We start from the raw sequence: 19,706 nt of genomic DNA on the forward strand, positions 1-19,706 counted from the left end.
TTAAAATGATGCTACCATCATGGAGATCAGTGTTTGCTTTAGTTGGGCTCTTGACCCTTTTAGTAATTCAAAGTAAATTGCTTCTAAGCAATTGCAATATTGTATCGCAACAAGTGTTTGCACATTATTATTATGGTAGCAGAGATAACATGTTAGATAACATGTTTTGCTTTTAAATCATATGAGTGAACATCATGTAATGGCTATTCTCTGGTTTGTAGATTGATACAAATTATCAAACAACTGGATAAAAAGCTGAATTAGGAAATGCCACTGTAAAGCTTAAATATTGGGGGAAAATTTGCAGCAGCTCAGGCTTTTAGACCTGAACACTTATCATACAATCCTCAACAGTGGTGACAATAATTCTTTATGCTGTAGTGCATGATGGGAGTTTTTACTATGGTGTTACCCAGCATGCATTGCAGCATGAAGAATTTAGTTGATTGTCACCATTGTTGAGATTCCTATGCTGGTTCTTGATGTCTGCGTGTGTCTGAACAGCACAAAAGCTAAAATATTTACATGCCCCACGTATAAAAGAATTCTCACGACTGCACTATAATTCCATGCCAAGCTTCACAGGATTGTTTTTTCAAAACCTTAACCTGAACACAAATAAAGCTACTTTCCATATAATCAGGTCACTGCCTGATAACTATCAGATCACATACAGTCTTGGTCTCACTATTTTACAACACTACGGAAGTTGTGGCATAAAATGATCTAACATAATTAGTCTGTGCTACCATAACAACAATGTGCAAACACTTGTTGTGATACAATATTGCAATTGCTTAGAAGCAATTTACTTTGACTTACTAAAAGGGTCAAGAGCCCAACTAAAGCAAACACTGATCTCCATGATGGTAGCATCATTTTAACCAATAAAACATCAACATCTGATCCTCTGTAATTCTCAGTAACAGCAGGTGTTCATCACTAATGCACAATCATCATTTAATTAGTCACTTAATTATCAATTACCTTTAACTCTTTGAGGACTTGGGATTTGACTTGAGACTCGCTTGTGACTTGAACAGAAGGACTTGGTTCCACCTCTGGTGAAATCATTTCATCAGTTCATGGGTGGAACAAATATGTGGCAGGACTTTTACTTTCTGACCCCTGGAATCTCCACCTCTGACTAAAAGTCTCGTCATTTTAGTCTAGTTTTAGTCAAAAGAAAACTCAAGGTATCTTAGTCAAGTTTTAGTCGACTAAAAGTCTTTTAATTTTAGTCTAGTTTTAGTCAAAAAAGAACTCAATATATTTTAGTCTAGGTTTAGTCAAAAAATTGTAGTCTTTTTTTAAAATAACACATTATTACTGAGATTATTACTGATACACATTTCAGTAAAAAAAGTGTTTCACATATCTCAAACATTGGTTAAATGTCATAATTACCTGACAAAATACACTTGTTGAATGATTTTTTGTTGAATGCAAATGTTAAACTCCTTTTTAAATCATAATTTTGTGTCAAATTATTGATTTATTTGGTAGGTAGCCATGTAATAAGCGGGATCCGCTTCGCGTCGGGGTCCTAATCAGCCTGTTGGTGTTGTATTAGCTAACGTTACAACCGCCTTGCTCTACATTATCCTTTACATAATTTAACATAAAAATAAAACTTTTTAAATAGCCAACTCAAAGTGTTTATTACAAATAAATGTTAATGAAAAAACATGCATTTACAGCACCCCCACTTTCCACGCCCGTGATGTGAAGACCCACACATGCATGTGGCAAAATAAGTTAACATAAACTATATATAACCTGCTTAATGTGCTAAAACACCATAGCTAACTGGTTGATTTACAGCGTAGATGCCTAAAATCAGCATTAGCTTATGAGACGTTAATTTAGGTTAACTTATGTGTGGGTGGTTAGCCTTTAGATGTCGTTTAAGGTTGGTGGTGTTTTTCCCCGAAATTCTTTGTCCGCAGTGTTTCCCAATGATACTTTTTGTCAGTATCATTGTACTTAAAATGCGACCAAATATCGAGCCTCTTCCTTCGACCTAGCATGTTGTCGTCGCTCGTCACTCGTGTTAGCTTTGTGTGTTGTGTGTTCAGCAGGAGTATGAGACCTGTAACTTGAGCAACAGCGCGAAGCCGTGAACTCGTTCTGAATATTTTAAAGCCGTAACAGCTGATGAAAAAGCAGAGACGATTGTAGACGAAAATGAAGAGAGGTTTTATCTTAGTTTTTATTTTATGCAAAACATTTTCGTCTCGTCTTTTTTCGTCAACAATAATGCATGTTAATTTAGTCTTAGTCAGCGTTTTTGGACAGTGGTGCAGTCTTGTCATCGTCTCGTCTTAGTCATGAAAAAAAAGGTCGTTGACGAACATATTTCGTCTCGTCTCGTCTGACGAAATTAACACTAGTCTATATCCTACTTAAACCCATTCAAATATATTGAAAGCGTGGAGTTGTTTGGAACTATTGAGAGTTCCATGAACCACGTTATTCCTTCCCCTCTGTGTATTTTTTATCATTTGTAAATCACTTTGTCTAAATGATATATTTTAAATGTACATGTAAAAAGATGAGTGGGTGTGTGTGCTGCTCACCCGGTGAGTAATACTCATATATTGTGACCGCAGCAGGTTGTAGCAGACCAACATTAAGCATCTTGTGCACTCTGAAGGAAATTCTTTGTGGATATTCACGCAAAACCTAACAATACAGAAACCAAAGCTAAATTATGATTTGTGTGTCATATCTTACACTGGAAATAATAATAATAATAATAATAATAATTAGTAAATAAAAAATAAAAAAATAGTAGCATTTACACTGAAAAGACAGTTTTGTGTGTTGCATAGCTGACAGAAAACAATGTAAATTGTTACAGCCATAGGCTATATATATATATATATATATATATATTACATATACTTTCTCTTGTGCTTGCAATATTATGTGAAGTAAGATGTTGTGAATATATGGCTGTGCAGTAATTTTGTCAGCCAATCAGATTTAGGAAGTCAACATACTTTTCAGGTTAGCCATTGGGATAGAACGATAGTTTGCTGACATACCTTGTCTAAGTATAGGATGAGGGATCCTCGCTCTGACAGCACTTTATTCATCTCAAATTTCTGAATGTATCTCTCCTTCCCTGTGGACAACTAAGGGCAGGAAAATAAGAAAATAAAAATCCTCAATAAATGACATGATCAAAATGCTTTATGTCCTGTCTGCAGATGTGTGTTAGATTCCTCTTCTAAATACAGTTGTGAAGTATCAGTTTATCATCACAGTACCTCTTTAAGATCAGTTGCGTCAACATTAAATCCAGTCAGTAAGCCGATGTCCAGAATAGTCATGGTGGCATCAGTTTTATCACTTTTGTAGCTGTGAAGATGGAGATCAAAAGCAGATTTTATTAACTGGTCTTGTAGGTTTTAGCTTTAGCTTTGTTCTCTGCATTTAAGGCTGTTTTCATACTAGACTTTTGGTGAACCCGAAGTCCATTTGACCTCCAAATGGACTGCTTGTCACTGAACAAAATGTCTTTCTGAATCGAGTTGCATCCTCGCCAGAACACATTGAAACCGGAGTCTCTGTTGGAGTCATTATCTAATCACAATGGTATCCAGCTGTCGCTAGTACTCACGGTCATGATGCAAACATACCGCCAATGTGGGAAAAGTGCAGCAGGACTGAACTCGGGCTCTGACCAGATGAACAAACCAAGTGTGAAAACAACCTAAATGAGCATGTGCTGATAAATTACAAATAAAATGGTTTCTTGGCATAACAAATTGTTAGAACATGTGTTCACATACTGAAAATCCATAGTGAGTTTGTATGTTTCAATGGCTCCTTGTTTTGCTAAAGAAAAAAAAAAAACAGTGGTAAATAAAAGCAAAAAGCAGCACACTATTTTGAAAGTATTTTGGAGGTTTTATTTCAGAATGCTTGGAAATTCCCACAGAAAGGGATGGGACTTACTTTCAGGGTCTTTTTCCATTTTAACAGTCAGATCAAAGAAGGTACAGTCTGATTTCTTCTCAGTAAGTCTGGTGTAGTACAGCGTCAGAACCTGAAAAAAAGCAGCACGTCCTAGATTAGATGTTCAGCTGCTTTAATCTTGCTGTTGACTATATAAACACTCAGAAACACTCACTGAGAGAGTGGCTGTTCCAGTTCCTCTAGCAGTTACATTGAAGTCCTTGTTTATGTCCACCTGTCGAGTGAACACAGATGTACTTAAGTCATCAGATTAATCAAATCCTGATGATTTCATTGATTAAACACTATTAACATAAACTCCCAATTCTTCATTTGATAAGACACCTCAAAAAAGGTTAAACTGACATGACCAGCAAACAATTTGAATCTAGCAGATGAGCTACTCCTCACCTTGCTTGACCATGTAAGAGGCCTATTATCATTTTTGAAAGTATATTTGACAGGTTTGCTTCTTCCTGCTATGGAGAGCTCCACATCCAGACTTAAGTTTTGTTGGTCCTTCATCAGCATGTGATACTCTCTCATGGCCCAAAGCACAAAGATGGTCCCCTAGAAAAGCCAGAAAAGCATTCAGATCCTGTCCTGCAGTGGCAGTCACAGTGTTTATCACAGTCGAATGAGGGGTGTCAGTGTACTAATGGGTCGCCATATCCTCCTTTGGGATCCTGTTGTTTTTTCAGCCAGTGCACTGCCTCTCTTGCTTTATCAAAGTCTTTGGCCTTCACAAGCGCCAGCATAGCAAATGCAGTCACATGCACGGAGCTATAACTCTGTCCAGTGGCAGTCCAGGACCGACCGTCTGTTTCAAACACACAACAGCAATAGAAACACGATTGTCTTGTGTTCCTTCTCTATCTCAAGCAGCTATCATTGCACCACAAAACTTCTGTAATTCTTCCATTATTTACACTTGGGTCTAAGTGAGTCTGTTGCAAAGTGTAAATTTTTTTGATGATTTGTCAACTTGACTGACCTTCTCCATGGGTGGAATGCTTCATCAGGATGTCTTTATTGAGTTTGTTGGCACTGGCCATGGCGTAGGACGTGAATGCAACAGTGAGAGTATCGGTCTGTTTTGGAAGTCGTCCTTCCAAGAAAGAAACAGCCTTCCTGACACTTACTTCAATCTGTAATGTTTATAATCTTTTCAGGCAGAATAAGCAGTATATTGAAGTTAGCCTACTATATGAATAAAAATATTAAAGAAATCTTTTTCATTCAAATTTCAGAATGAGCACTTTATTTGCTGCAGCGTGCATGTGGCCAATGATTCAGCGCCAAACCTGCCTGTGGTGAAACAAATTGACTTACACCAAATGATTCAGCACAGATCTTTTTGCCCTCTTGCATTGTGATCACGCAAACGGCTGTAAACCCATCTTCCGTCTCTGCGTCACCCTGGAATAAAGCACAAATAAACCAGATCATCACAAAATCTGTGTGTGTGTGTGTTCAGAGTTCTTAAAAAGTCAAATTCAAGCACTTATCAAGCAGTTTCATGCAACATTTTAAAACCTCTCCACCACTTTACAACTGTGGTAAATTACATTGCAGTGTGCTGGTCTTGATGTGAATTTGGCTTCTGTGAGTAACAAAGATGATGAAAAACAAGCCAGATCATTTCCCCACATGAAAAATATCCCTCTATAGTCATTGCGTTGTTATATTTTGTTTGTTCATACTCCAGTTTGTACATCTCTCCATGAATTATACCTGAATCCTCTTTGTAGGGTTGTGGCTAGAAGGGATACAGCTCCGACTGGAAACTAACAATGAAATGAATTGTTCTACACTGTAAAAAATTGCACTGTAAAATAACAGTAATCTACTGGCAGCTGTGGTTGCCAGCATTATACTGTTATTTTATAACTCTCTACCGTTAATTTACAGCTCTTCATTTTTACAGTATGTTACCGTTATTATACCATGTGGTAACTCATTTTATTTTGGAAACCGATTGCTTCAAACAATTTGAGTTTTAAAAAAACTATTGTTTATATGGTGTTAGTACAGTGAACTTATTTAATTTGAGTCCACTAAGAAAAATATTTCTTAATATAAACACGCAAACACTTAAAGTGTAATAAAGACTTTTACTCAAATCTTTATAGATTGTAATTAACTAACAAAAGCACAAATTTGTGTAATAAAGTGCTTAGTAAAGAGATTGTCACTATATCAGCAATTCCACAATTACTGTCTTTAAACAAAGCAGCAAAACATCAGTGTTTGTGGCTCATCATTGCCTGAAGCACAAGCTCTACTCTCCAGCACAATGGTGACCCACAAAACTAAATTAAACTAACAGATCTCTCTTGTACAAATACACATCAGTTAGACACAATCAAATATTTACTCTCCTTACCAGTTAATGACTTTGCATAATTGTTTTTCTATGAACATTCACTAATATTTTAGTGAAAATAACTTGATTTGCTTGGTAAATCTGACTGTTACGTTTTACAGTATATTACTGTTTTTTATTGAATTAACAGTAATCTACTGGCAGCTCTGGTTGCCAGCATGCTACTGTTTTTCTACAGTGTGTTGCCGTAAATTAATTACAGAGCATTACTGTTAAATTACATTTCATGCTGGTTTTTTTTTCCATCATACATCTTTAACCCTTTAAAACCCACAGCAAAATCCTCAGTTTTAAATGAACACTTATAATGTGTCAACACTACAGAGTGTTTGAGTAATACTGAATTAGTGCTGAAGTTAATGAGATAATTATATGATTGATCACGTTCTGATTGAGCATTAGTGATGAACACCAGCTGTTAACAAACAAAATTGCTGAATGTAAGAATAACACAAGAACAACTGACTTCAGCCACAGCCTTAGATGACATCAACTGCAATAAAAGAAGACATTAAATCTCTCAAGATCTGATTAAACTCCTAAAACAGCATTAGCAGCTTCAATTATTACCACACTGACTTTATTTCTGCTGTCAGACATCTACAGAAGAGAGTTGCAGAGGTTTAGTTTTTTTTTTTTCTTTTACTACCACGGTGGAAATCAGTGTTTACTTTACTTGGGCTGTTGAACTTTGACATTTTAAGGTTAATTTTACTTTAGTTTTTGTAATTATGTGTGTTTACAACATGCTTGTTATGACAAAAAAAAAATGAAAGACTAAAAAGAAATCTAAAATTGTTTATGGTTTGGTAATAACACAGGTTTTCTCCAGTGTCTTTTCTTTTATTGAATACTGATGCTAGATTTAAAAAAAAAACTGAGCATGCAGATGTAAAAAAGACCACTCATTTAAAAACAAAAAAAAAAAAACAAAAAAAAAAACCTTTGGTATAATTTAGATACACACATCAAGAATAGTGATGGGAAGTTCGGATCATTTTACAGACTCGGACATTTGAGTCTCGTTCAGCAAAATGAACGAATCTTTTTTTCGAGTCATTTCGTTCATTTCGTTCATTTTAACAAAATATAATTAAAATGTTACGTTTTACCTCCCTAACACATCTACTGCTTACACAAACGCTGATCACACTTCAAACGAAACAAAACTATAATGCTATAAGAAACAGAAAAGATTAATTCATTGTTTACCTGGGTCTTTAGTCTATGATTCGCTCACCTCGCCTCTTATCTGACAAGTTTTCAGGTTTGAGTCGTTCATTCATTACGTGACAGCCCAATAAGCTTAACCAACGTAGTCTGAGCCGGAAAGAGAATTGATTAGTTTATCTCTCGAGTCCTCGGGTTTGAGTCTTCGGGTTTGAGTCGTTCGTTCATCACGTGACAGCCCCATAAGCTAAACCTATGCAGTGTGAGCCGGAAAGAAAATTGATTAGTTCATCTCTTGAGTCCTCGGGTTTGAGTCGCTCGTTCATCACGTGACAGCCCCATAAACTAAACCTATGCAGTGTGAGCCAGAAAGGGAATTGATTAATTCATCATGTGACAGCCCCATAAGATGAACGAACGACTCTAAACAGGTGAACTAATTCCAGTACAGAATCTAATAGGATGTTGCGCATGCACGACTGAACGAATCACTCCCCGGGACGACCCAATTACAGCAAATATAGTTTAAATATCAAGAGTCAGGAGCCCAATTAAAGCAAACACTGATCTCCACAATGGTATCGTCAAACAAAACAATAAAACATCATCATCTAAACATCTGTTCATTCTCAATAAGATCTTCTATAGACATCTGACAGAAATAAAATCAGTCTGGTTAGAAATGCATGAAGTTGGTAAAGCTGTGTGTTGAGTTGTTTAAATGTTCAGTTGATTTCATCTAAGGCTGTGGCTGAAGTCAGTTCTATAGTTCTTGTGTTTGTCTTGTTTCTCTTTCAATCAGTGATTCTGCTCATTAACAGCAGCTGTTCGTCAGTGTCTGAAGTCACTCATTAGTTTTCATTATCTCTGTAAGGTGGACTATATTAGTAAACTCATGTAGGGAATAGTGAATGAGGGTGTAGAGTTTGATTTTAAACAGTCTCTGAGTGTCAATTTTGAACGCTGTTAATTCACGATACATAGCAGCAGGCTACTTTTTCGAAAATGACAAATAATACCCAGAATGCACTGTTTTAATGGAAAACAGCATGTTACTGTCAAAATTTGGCCGTTTTTTTACAGAGATTTTTAACAGTGTAGCTATTAAATTGTGTGTTTTTTTTTAACGTCTACACCTACCCTAACCCTAAACTTAGCCTTTACTATAAAACAAAAACAGTATTATTGTTGTACAGTGTGACAAAAATAACGTTAGATTGATGTGCGCATGCCCAGTAGCCAGAGCTGTGTCCCTTCTACCCTTTACCTCATTAAAGGAGCCGTCTTGCTTTTGTCCGTGGAGAATCAGCCACTTCAGGGCACTGCAGATCACATTATCATCTATAGGAACAATGTCATAGGCCATGGTGAAGACTTTGGCCGCAAAAACTGTCCAGCTTTAACAGATAAACAGAACAACAGAATTGAATGAAACACATTATAATTATTACTACTATTAAAAATAACACTGACGTAAAAGAAAACGTATTACAAATTAGGCATGAAACATTAAAACAAGTTTATTTCCCCATAAGTAATGATGTCAAAATTAGCAAATCCTGATTATGCTGAGTTACATGTGTTCCTAGGTCAACATATTTTGTTGACACTGGAACAACATTTTAGTCCAAAAATTTAGTCTTGACCACATCCCTACTCCTAAACCTAACCTTACCCATGAGTAATCCCTAAAATCAGAGGAAATGATAGATGAATGATACTGATGTACAAGCACCAAACACTGATTGTAAGCCTAAACTTCACAAAAACTATTAATCTGATGGTTAATCACAATGTTGTTCCAGGGTCAGCAAAGATGTTGATCCAGGAACATGTCGCACTTGGTAAAATCAGGTTCTGCGTCAGAATGACTTACTATGTGCTGCCCGACGGGTCTGTCCCAAATAGGAACACAGGAATAAAGTAGGATCCATCTGATTTACGGAAGGCCAGTTGCTGTTGATAACCTTAATACAAAAACAGATAAAGAAAAATATTTATTATCTGTATATTTGTTCTTGCTTTTGATCTATAGTTTTTAAGAGATCATCTCTGAGAGTGTTTTATGGTTTTATTCTAAATCGGCTATCGTGATTTTGCCAAGTAAGGCATGTTCCTGGATCAATTTTTTTTTTTTTTTTTTTTTGATCCTGGATCAACAAACTTAACCCAATCCCTACCCCTAAACCTATTCATAGTCAGATTCTTTATCACTTAATTTTATTGATCTGTATTTATTCTTTACCCCTTTATATGGTGCTTTAATACAGCTTGTTTGAGAGTAGTTTTACAGGAATGAATGGGGAATGGGGTGAAAAAACTCTTTGATTCAATGATGCAAGCAGAGAGAAATTCTGCAATAATAGCGTCATTGTTCATATCAGCTGAGGTCAGTTTAGTGTTGATTCGGTTCTGACTGTAAAGATTAATACATTAGTTAAAGGGATAGTTACATAAAAATCTTCCCAAGATTTACTCACCCTCGAGCCATCCTATGTGTATATGCTTTTCTTCTATATATATATATATATATATATATATATATATATATATATATATATACACACACACACACACTGTGTGTATAATTATTAGGCACTTGTACTTCTGATTCAAGAATTTGTCTTCCAGAATCTGGCAGTACATTTTGGGAGTTCATGTTTAGTCTATCTCCTATCCTGAAAAGTCTGACTTGCAGAGATGGACTAAAATGAACTCCCAAAACTTACTGCCAGATTTTGGAAGATAGATTCTTGAAAGAGTGGTATAAGAGGATTTGATGCTGGTCCTTCAAAAGTCACTCTCAACTTGTCTGTCTATAAAACCTATAGAAAACAGTCTTCATGTATTTCACAACACTTCAGCATGTTATTCTCTTTAAATGAGGGTCATTTTTTAGGATTTTTCACCCAAGAAAAGTCTCTGAGAACCTGACACATTGAACTTCTGAAGACTCCAGGTAGGTTGCAGCTCTGGAAAATGGAGACGCTGGAGACTGAATGGTTCCTGATGGTTTCACAGCTAATTCTTCACTTTAATTCTAATTCTTTTGCAGTTAACGTGTCTTTTCTTCTCCACTGTTTTTTCTCACCGTGCTGACCCAGCGAGCATTTCTCTGTCTAATGGTCATGCCTTAACTTTGCAAATTCTACTATTGCATTAGTATTGCATCCTTCTCATGGGCATTTCATAATTTTTGACTTTTCATTCTGGGTTAAATCTCTTTTTTGGCTTTTTTATATGTAAAAGAAAATGTGCCTAATAATTACGCACACCTGAATATTAATAAGTTTTTCACTTCCAGCCTTCATGGACAAATATATATCACGTATAAATGATTAAATACAAAATTAATAGTAGTTATTAAGATTGATGTGGTTTGGAATTGGTAAAATATGCTTGGAAAAAAAATATGACCAGAATATTAGCGTGCCTAATAATTATGCACACAGTGTATATATATATATATATATATATATTTTATTTATTTTTTTTTTTACACTTTTACAGTTATTTAGTCACTTTACAATATGTTACTGCGGTGCACTAAATTGCCACGTTTAGTGTGTTAACAAAATGAGCAGATCAATGCTTTTTTAATCCAAGAAAGCTAAAAAAGAATGTTTCCTAGAACAAAATACAAATGAATTAAGTAAAACCATTACAAGTAGAAATGTAAATGTAACACTTGCAAATAACTGCTAGCCAGAGGTGTAAAGTCCAGGTTCAGAAAGTTCTCCTCAGCTCAGTATTTTGTTCCAATAACCTGGATTTGTTAATTAGCACAGTTTTTCAGCCAGATGGTGGAACTAATTAGCAGAGGTGGGACCAAGTCATTTCTTTCAAGTCACAAGCAAGTCTCAAGGCAAATCCCAAGTCCTCAAAAAGTTAAAGTTAATGAGATAATTAAGTGACTAATTAAATGATGATTGTGCATTAGTGATGAACACCTGCTGTTAACATGCAGCATCACTGAGGGAAAGAGAAACACAAGAACTACATCTGACTTCAAACAAAAAAAAACAAACAAAAAAAAAAAATCTGAAGAAATCTGATTTTCATCTGATGAAATCTACGACTGCGTTTTAGTGCAACATTAAAAAATAAAACAAATCTGAGATTATGAGATGAAAGTCGTAATATTACGAGAATTAAGTTGAAATACTACAATAATTAAGTCAAAATAGTACGAGAATAAAGTCGAAATATATCAAAAATAAAGTTGAAATTACGAGAATAAAGTCAAAATTATGAGAATTAATTCGTAGCTGTCACGAATCTGGTCGGTGGCTTGCGGTCCGCTCACCACCAGATGTCGCTTTCACTCCTTCTTATCATACAGACTGCTGCACTACACCCCTGACTGCATCTCCCACTATCCACCACGCTGATTGCGCCATACACCTGTGGCCAATCAGCAACCCTATAAAAGCCCCAGACTTTCCCTTGCTAGGCACGGAGTATTGTTGTTGTGTAACCATTGTTAGCTTTCCTAGTTTCCGTGTTCCTAGTTCCTAGTTCCTAGTTCCTAGTTCCTAGTTCCTAGTGCTTAGTTCTCTCGCCTGGTCTTCTCGTTTTCGCCTGTCTCGCCGCCTGCCTTTCTGGATTCTAGCTTGTTAAGGATTACTCTTTCGTCTTACGTCTTGGATTATGTTTGCCGCTGTGTGACCCACGTCTGCCTAACGGACCCCTCTTGTGCATTGCCTTTTACATTCCTGTTTGCTGTTATTCTGACCCTGCCTGTCTGACCATGTCTTTGCCTCATCCATCAAATAAAAGCTTGTGGATGGATCCCCTTGCCTCTCGTCTCTCTGTAACAGAATACTCCGTCACCCAAGGATCCAGCAGCTTCACCCCCGGACATTCAACAGGTATCGACGCATTCTCTTCAGAATCAGACAAGGACCACGTACACTTGAACAATACATCAGTGAATTTCCGGCTATAGCAAATCATTCCACCCTCCCGGACTGTATTATAATTGAAATTTTTTGCGATGGCATAAATCAGCCGTTACAGGCAAGACTGAGGCGCGAGGGTCTGCGCTTATCACTAGCGGCTTTCATGGACTATGCTCTGTGGTGTGTGGGCTCATCTTTTACTGTGGGTGTCGCGGAGGAGCAACGCAACAACGCGGTAATGGCGGCCGCGCATCCCGCTCGCAAAATAGCGGCCGCGCCGGAGCGCGTTCATGCAATGGCGACGACAGCGGTGCCCGTTCGCAAGATTGCGGCTGCGCCGGTGTGCGCTTACAAAATGGCGGCGAGAACGGATCTTCGTCATGTCACAGCTGCCATACCAGAGTCAAGTCAAGTTGCAGCTGTGTTTCCTGAGTCAAGCCAAGTCTCCAAGTCAAGTCAAGTTGCAGCTGCGCTTCCTGAGTCAAGATAAGTTTCTAAGTCAAGTCAAGTTGCAGCTACGTTTCCTGAGTCAAGTCAAGTTCCAGAGTCAAGTCAAGTTGCAGCTACGTTTCCTGAGTCAAGTCAAGCTTCCAAGTCCAGTCAAGCCAAAGTCGTCATTCCTGAGTCAAGCAGGGTCACGGGCATCATTCCTTCAGGGTCAAGCAAGGTTTCACCCGAGCGCCCAGAACCACCGTGCAAGATGGCCGCTACGCCAGAGCCTGTCGCAAAGATGGCCACCATGCCAGCGCCTGTCGCAAAGATGGCCGCCAAGCCAGCACCTGTTGCAAAGATGGCCGCCAAGCCAGCGCCCGCTAATGCCACGTCAGCCAAGCCACAGCCTGTTCATGTTATGTTTTCTGCTCCTGAGTCTGTACTCGTCATGGCCGCCCTTCCAGATGCCGCTCCTGTCTCAAGTCAAGCTACAGCCGTCGCTCCAGAGTCAAGTCAAGCTACAGTTGCTGCTCCAGAGCCAAGTCAAGCTACAGCTGTTGTTCCAGTGTCAAGTCAAGTTAAAGCTGCGTTTCCTGCATCGAGTCTAGTCAGAGCTGCTCTTCCCAAGTTAAGTCAAATCACAACTGTCATTCCTGTGTCAAGTCAAGTCAGAGCTGCTCTTCCTAAGTCAAGTCAAATTACAGCTGTCATTCCTGTGTCAAGTCAAGTCAAGGTGGTATTTCCTGCATCAAGCACAGTCAAAACAGCCTTTTGTGAACCAAGTCAAGTCACAGTCGATCTTCGCAAGTCAAGTCAAGTCACTGCTGTTCCCCATGAATCAAATCAAGTCACCATTGATCTCCTTGAGCCAAGTCAAGCCACTACCGAACTTCACAAACCTTGTCACGTCACGTCTGCCAGTGTGATGGCGCTCACCATCCTCAGTATGTGGACCGCACACTACGCTCCAGAGACCCCGTCTGTCACCAGGTCTGCTCCAGAGGTGTCGTCTATTACCAAGTCTGTGCCAGAGGTCTCGTCTGGCCTCCCAGAGCCTAGTCACGTTATGTCTACCAGTATGATGGCGATCACCATTCTCAGTATGTGGGCCGCACACTACGCTCCTGAGGTCACGTCTGTTCACAAGTCAGCTCCTGAGGTCACGTCTGTTCACGAGTCAGCTCCTGAGGTAACGTCTGTTCACAAGTCAGCCTCTGAGGTCACGTCTGATCCCAAGTCAGCTCCTAAGGTCACGTCTGATCCCAAGCCTGCTCCAGAGCTCACGTCTGTTCACAAGTCAGCTCCTGAGGTCACGTCTGATCCCAAGCCTACTCCAGAGCTCACACCTGTTCACAAGTCTGCTCCAGAGGTCCCGTCTGGTCCCAAGTCTGCTCCAGAGGTCCTGTCTAGTCTCAAGTCTGCTCCAGAGGCCTTCCCCATCAGAGAAGCTGCGCCAATGCCTCCAGAGGTGTCAGCACTAGCTGTAGAACCTCTTATGGAGGGGGCGTTATCCTATGAACTCTCTGCTTCTCTCCTGATTCTGTCTGCCTCCCCTGTCCCTGTTCTCCCCAGGTCCCAATTCATGATGCGGGTTCCTGCTCAGCCCTGGAGGGCCTCGGCGCCTCCTGCTCTGCCTCTGGCTCCGCCCTGGAGGGCTCCTGCTCCGCCTCCGCCCTGGGGGGCTTCCACGCCTCCTGCTCCGCCCTGGAGGGCTCCCGCATTTCCTGCTCTGCCCTGGTGGGTTCCTGCTCTGCTGGTCCTGCCTCAATCACCGGTCCCTCCACATGGACCTGGTCCTCCAGCCCTCGCCCTGTCTCGCTCCCGCCCCACCGCTCCCCTGGACTGTTGTTCGTTTGGAGCGTCTGGAAGCCGCTCTTTGGGGGGGGGCTATGTCACAAATCTGGTCGGTGGCTTGCGGTCCGCTCACCACCAGATGTCGCTTTCACTCCTTCTTATCATACAGACTGTTGCACTACACCCCGGACTGCATTTCCCACTATCCACCACGCTGATTGCGCCAATCAGCAACCCTATAAAAGCCCCGGACTTTCTCTTGCTAGGCACGGAGTATTGTTGTTGTGTAACCATTGTTAGCTTTCCTAGTTTCCGTGTTCCTAGTTCCTAGTTCCTAGTGCTTAGTTCTCTCGCCTGGTCTTCTCGTTTTCGCCTGTCTCGCCACCTGCCTTTCTGAACTCTAGCTTGTTAAGGATTACTCTTTCGTCTTACGTCTTGGATTATGTTTGCCGCTGTGTGACCCACGCCTGCCTAACGGACCCCTCTTGTGCATCGCCTTTTACATTCCTGTTTGCTGTTATTCTGACCCTGCCTGTCTGACCATGTCTTTGCCTTGTCCATCAAATAATAGCTTGCAGATGGATCCCCTCGCCTCTCGTCTCTCTGTAACAGTAGCAATTATGAGACTAAAGTTGTTACAAAGATTGTGCAAAGGCGCCTTCTAGTGGCCACTGGCAGACACGAAAATGCAGTGGATTACGTTTGTTTGTGAAGGGAATGCGGCTCCTGATCTACATATATCCGTCTATGTTCACACGAATCATTCATGATCCAGCTTCACTTACAGCAGAAGTAAGTATAAGGGGTTTTTTTTATGAATCTTTGCAATCGCCTTTCCTAATAATGTGGTAGTTAGGAAGTTTAGCGGCTAATGCGGCTAAATGCAGCTAATGTAAACAAGACCGTCTTTCCACAGAGAGAAGAGAGGGGTGGGGTGAGCAGAGCTCATTTGCATTTAAAGGAACAAGATTAGAATCTAGAATGAGATGATTTTTGCATTGCTCATTTTGACAAGGTAAAAGGGTGTTGTTTTACAAAACCATTGAGAATTTTTAATCAAAGTATATTAGAGACTTTTCATTAAGACCCTAAAGAATCATATCAACTTGTGGAAAATGGGCATCCGATGACCCCTTTAAGAACTGTGTGCGTCCATCATACAGAAGTGAGTTTTAAATAATTTATTACTTGTTTGAGATTGATATATGTGTACATTTAGAAAAAAATCGAGTAATTTGTTCATAAATCCACTTAAGAGAAATGATGAGTCAAGGCTTATCGTTAGCAAACAGTGATTGTCATTACAGAATGATTATGGATTATGCATGATGTTTGTGATTTGAATGTTGTTCTTGTATCTTTAAAACAGATAATTCATTATTTGTTCTGTACAAATTCATATGTAAAAGAATAGCGATTTCTAACTTATTAAAGAGCTTGAAAAATATTATTGTAAGGCACATTGTATTTCGCTATAAAACTGATTTTGAAAGCTGAGACTTTGTTTTATATTACAAATGTTATTTCCACTGTCCCAGCGAGTATGACAGATGGTATGATTTAAGTTAATAATCCCACATATATTTGTAGTGTATTAAAAAGTGTTAAATAAGAGAGCTGGCGCCCCCCAAAGGAATGTCATCTGGGAGTGTGAGCTGAATAAAAAGTTCTTCCTGTTCAGTCTGTTCATAACTCTGCAGTTCATTATAGTAGTTTTTACTATGGTGTTACCCAGCATGCACGGCAGCCAGAAGCATGTTGTTGATTGTCACCACTGATGAGATTCATATGCTGGTTTTTGATGTCTATGTGTATCTAAAGCAGGGGTGCTCAACCCTGGTCCTGGAGATCAACTTTCCTGGAGAGTTCAGCTCCACCCATGACCAAACACACCTGAACCAGCTAATTAGGATCTCAAGGAGCGCTTGATAATTACAGACAGGTGTGTTTAATTAGGGTTGGAACTAAAATCTGCACGAAAGTTGATATCCATGAACAGGGTTGGGCACCCCTGATCTAAATAGTATAACAAATACAGTCATTGTACCACATGTATTGTTCAAGACAGCAATATGATGTAGAAAACCAAAGCTCCAACTAAAGCAAACACTGATCTCCATGATGATGGCATCCTTTCAACCAACATCTGATTCTCGGTGGATCGTAATAACAGCAAATGTTTTTCATTAACACGGAATTATTAGTCAATTAGTCCCTCGTTCGTAGTAACCTCGTTAACTTTACCTTCTTGAGGACTGGCTTATGAATTGAAAGGTGTGACTTGGTCTCACCTCTGATTCTTAATAATCTTGATTTGTATATCTGTTGTGTCCTGCTGACCTTTGCTGATATAGTTAATGGCTTCATTACGGCGCTCCATGCCAACAGCCTCCCACTGATTGGTGCAGTCCAGATAATGAATGGCAACGATAAGTTGAATCATACAGAACATGTTCGGCCATCCACTATCACTGGGTGGGATAATAAGACAGTCTAAGGGGTCTCCACTGATGACCTGCTCAACTGTCTGAGTGATCTCTCGAGCTGGAGGAATGAAAGAGGGAACGCAGGGTGAGAATAGTTTCACAGATCACAACGCATCTTGGGTTCATTTACATCTGATTTGTAATGTGGTTTAGAGCATAAAAAACACAAATTAATAAAATAGAATAAAGCAGCTTATTGGTTTCTATTCACATCAGCAGCCAGTAAGATTACTGCTCAACATTTAAATACTCAGCTGGTGTTTGCTGCAGTAGTTGCACTGCGCTTTAGATAGCATCTGAAATCAGCATCTAAGATAAGTAAATGCTATTATCTGTTTGCAATGTCATGTTCATTCACGGGTGATGTTTTCATTAGCCGTGCTAAGCATGCGGTTGATTTCAAAGTACAGTGTTTTACTTTTCGCAAAAAGAAAAATAAACACGACGAGAGACTTGATCGAGTAGCCTCTTGCGCTTATTCATTACCAGTAAAGCATTGTCTTTTCTAGATTTTGACCAACAAAAAAAAACAACAACTGGAAATGCTTTAAAGGCATTAACCCAAGTTTACTTCACCATATTTCAAATAAATCCTAATCTAATCATGACAAACTATACATCGTTGGAAAGGTCTAAGACTCCTAAATAGATATTTTACCATGTTTTTGTGTTACAAATTATGTAGGAAAAGTAATAGATTAATATATGTCAAGAGTGCGACTTAAAAAAATCCACATCATAACTAAAGACTTTCTTTGTTGCCTTTTTTCCCTATCACGTTTTAGGAATCATAAGAAAGTATATATAAGTTCAGAACTTATAAAAAAAATGTTTACAAACATTGTAAACACAACTTGCTCTGCCACAGAAGTAGTAGCATAGCAGACCTATTCCGCCAAGACCAAATACAATAACATTGCTATGCATATTACCAGGCTAAAACTCTCAGAGAGTTGTGATGACAGTAACTGCAATTATTACAAACCAGCCCCGACATTAGGTACTCTGACAGAATCCTCATAAAAGTACTACAAAATTTCCCATGGACATAGATGACTAGACATTATACCTTCATCTCTCCAGAAATGAAACTTGCATACCACTTTAAGGAAATAATCACTACACATTTATGAAAACATATTTTTTTTTCTTACCAGTAATTGAGATGTACATGTTAGCAGGTGTTTCTGGAAGCCGATCAGCTGGTATTTCAGATTTAAAAACTAAAGTTTTTTCCCCTGTTTCATTTGGGATGAAAAAAGAGAACAGCAAGATGGAGGAAGAGTCGCTGATCACATTTTGTACGCTTTTGGGGAGTACTGAGCAATAATGGAAGAACAACCGAGTGATGTTATTATGTGATTCATAGTAAATCTCACCATTCTTAGCAGGATTGAGCTCCACATTTTCTCTATGTAATGTAGTCAGCACACCCTCAGACTGAAAGAGGGAGAGAGAGAGTTAACTACCCATGATGCTATAGTTTATCTACTGAAAATATGATAAACAGCTGTTGATATTATATTAACACATAACCAAATCAAATAAAACAGAAGTGCTGAAAGTGACAGAATTTCCCATCACATACCACCACATTCAGCATCTTTCTCACTCCATCAGTGTGCACAGAATCATATGCTGAAGCTTTCACCTCAATCATGTGATTTCCCAGAGTCATGGGAATAATCACATATGAAACAGATATGCTGGAGTCTTTGTCAATGTTTACTATCGTTCTGTATTTGCCTTTCTTACTGGCAGAGCTGCAAACATCTTCTGTCTCCATGAACTCCACACGCACCTGGTGAGAACTCAAGAGAATGAGACTCAAATTGCTTAAATATTTAGAGGAAATTTTACCTACAATAAATCAAACATGAAATTTGTGATGATGAAGGATATTTCTGTTTCAGCACAGGGCAGTTTCCTACTTTTTGTAAAATTACTTTACTTAAATTACTTTTCAATTTGAGTACTGAGCATCACAAAAACCTTAAAAAAAAAAAAAAAAAAAAAAAAAAAACTCAAAATCCATGTACTGTCGTTATTACACTGTAAAACTTTGCTGTAACTTCTAACTTCTGCTGTGCCCCAATTCACATACTATCTGCCCTAAATAGTATTCAAAAATAGAATTAGTATGTCCCAAAATGTAGTATGTTTAAAAAAGTGTACCAACATTTCCTGGATGGTCAATTACTTCTGGTTAGAATTCGTTGTGCAGATCAATGCACACTCTAATGGCTAATGTTGCCCACAACACATTGTGCAGTGGACGAAGATTCGATTTGAACTACAAACACGCATAAAAAGTGTTTTAAAAAACTACAGAGCAAAATCTTCAGTGCTAGTTTAACACTCTTGAGTGTGGACTCATTTAAACAAGCAGTGTTAAAGTAACACTGAAGTAGTGACCATTATTGAAGACAGGTCCGTGTACGTTTTGATAATTTGTTTTTCAATTTGAAGTGAAATAAGCAGAAACGAGAAAATGGCTCATTTGCCTATTAAATCTGGACCGGTGACTCTCCTCTGTTCCGTTTAACAAAATAATAGTCCTTTATTTATTTA

The 19,706-nt window shown here is 38.8% G+C and overlaps 1 protein-coding gene across 1 annotated transcript in view; it reads right to left on the bottom strand.

The window, feature by feature from the left end:
• Positions 1-18,937, bottom strand: part of LOC127162061 (complement C3) — a gene marked incomplete at its 3' end in the record, with an annotated part of 30,366 nt that extends 11,429 nt beyond the window's left edge. The window contains exons 1-16 of the mRNA XM_051104834.1: positions 18,724-18,937; positions 18,515-18,575; positions 18,290-18,373; positions 16,990-17,193; positions 9,399-9,489; positions 8,790-8,919; positions 5,299-5,385; positions 4,961-5,114; positions 4,623-4,786; positions 4,378-4,536; positions 4,142-4,201; positions 3,967-4,057; positions 3,801-3,846; positions 3,276-3,366; positions 3,051-3,140; positions 2,580-2,685 (exon numbers count right to left, since the gene is read on the bottom strand). Of these exons, the coding sequence (XP_050960791.1) occupies positions 2,580-2,685; positions 3,051-3,140; positions 3,276-3,366; positions 3,801-3,846; positions 3,967-4,057; positions 4,142-4,201; positions 4,378-4,536; positions 4,623-4,786; positions 4,961-5,114; positions 5,299-5,385; positions 8,790-8,919; positions 9,399-9,489; positions 16,990-17,193; positions 18,290-18,373; positions 18,515-18,575; positions 18,724-18,921 (1,816 nt within the window). The remainder of the gene's footprint in view (positions 1-2,579; positions 2,686-3,050; positions 3,141-3,275; positions 3,367-3,800; positions 3,847-3,966; positions 4,058-4,141; positions 4,202-4,377; positions 4,537-4,622; positions 4,787-4,960; positions 5,115-5,298; positions 5,386-8,789; positions 8,920-9,398; positions 9,490-16,989; positions 17,194-18,289; positions 18,374-18,514; positions 18,576-18,723) is intronic.
• Between the last annotated feature and the right edge of the window lie 769 nt (positions 18,938-19,706).

Source organism: Labeo rohita, unplaced genomic scaffold (assembly GCF_022985175.1).
Source record: "Labeo rohita strain BAU-BD-2019 unplaced genomic scaffold, IGBB_LRoh.1.0 scaffold_829, whole genome shotgun sequence".
In the NCBI taxonomy this organism is placed as follows: domain Eukaryota; kingdom Metazoa; phylum Chordata; class Actinopteri; order Cypriniformes; family Cyprinidae; genus Labeo; species Labeo rohita.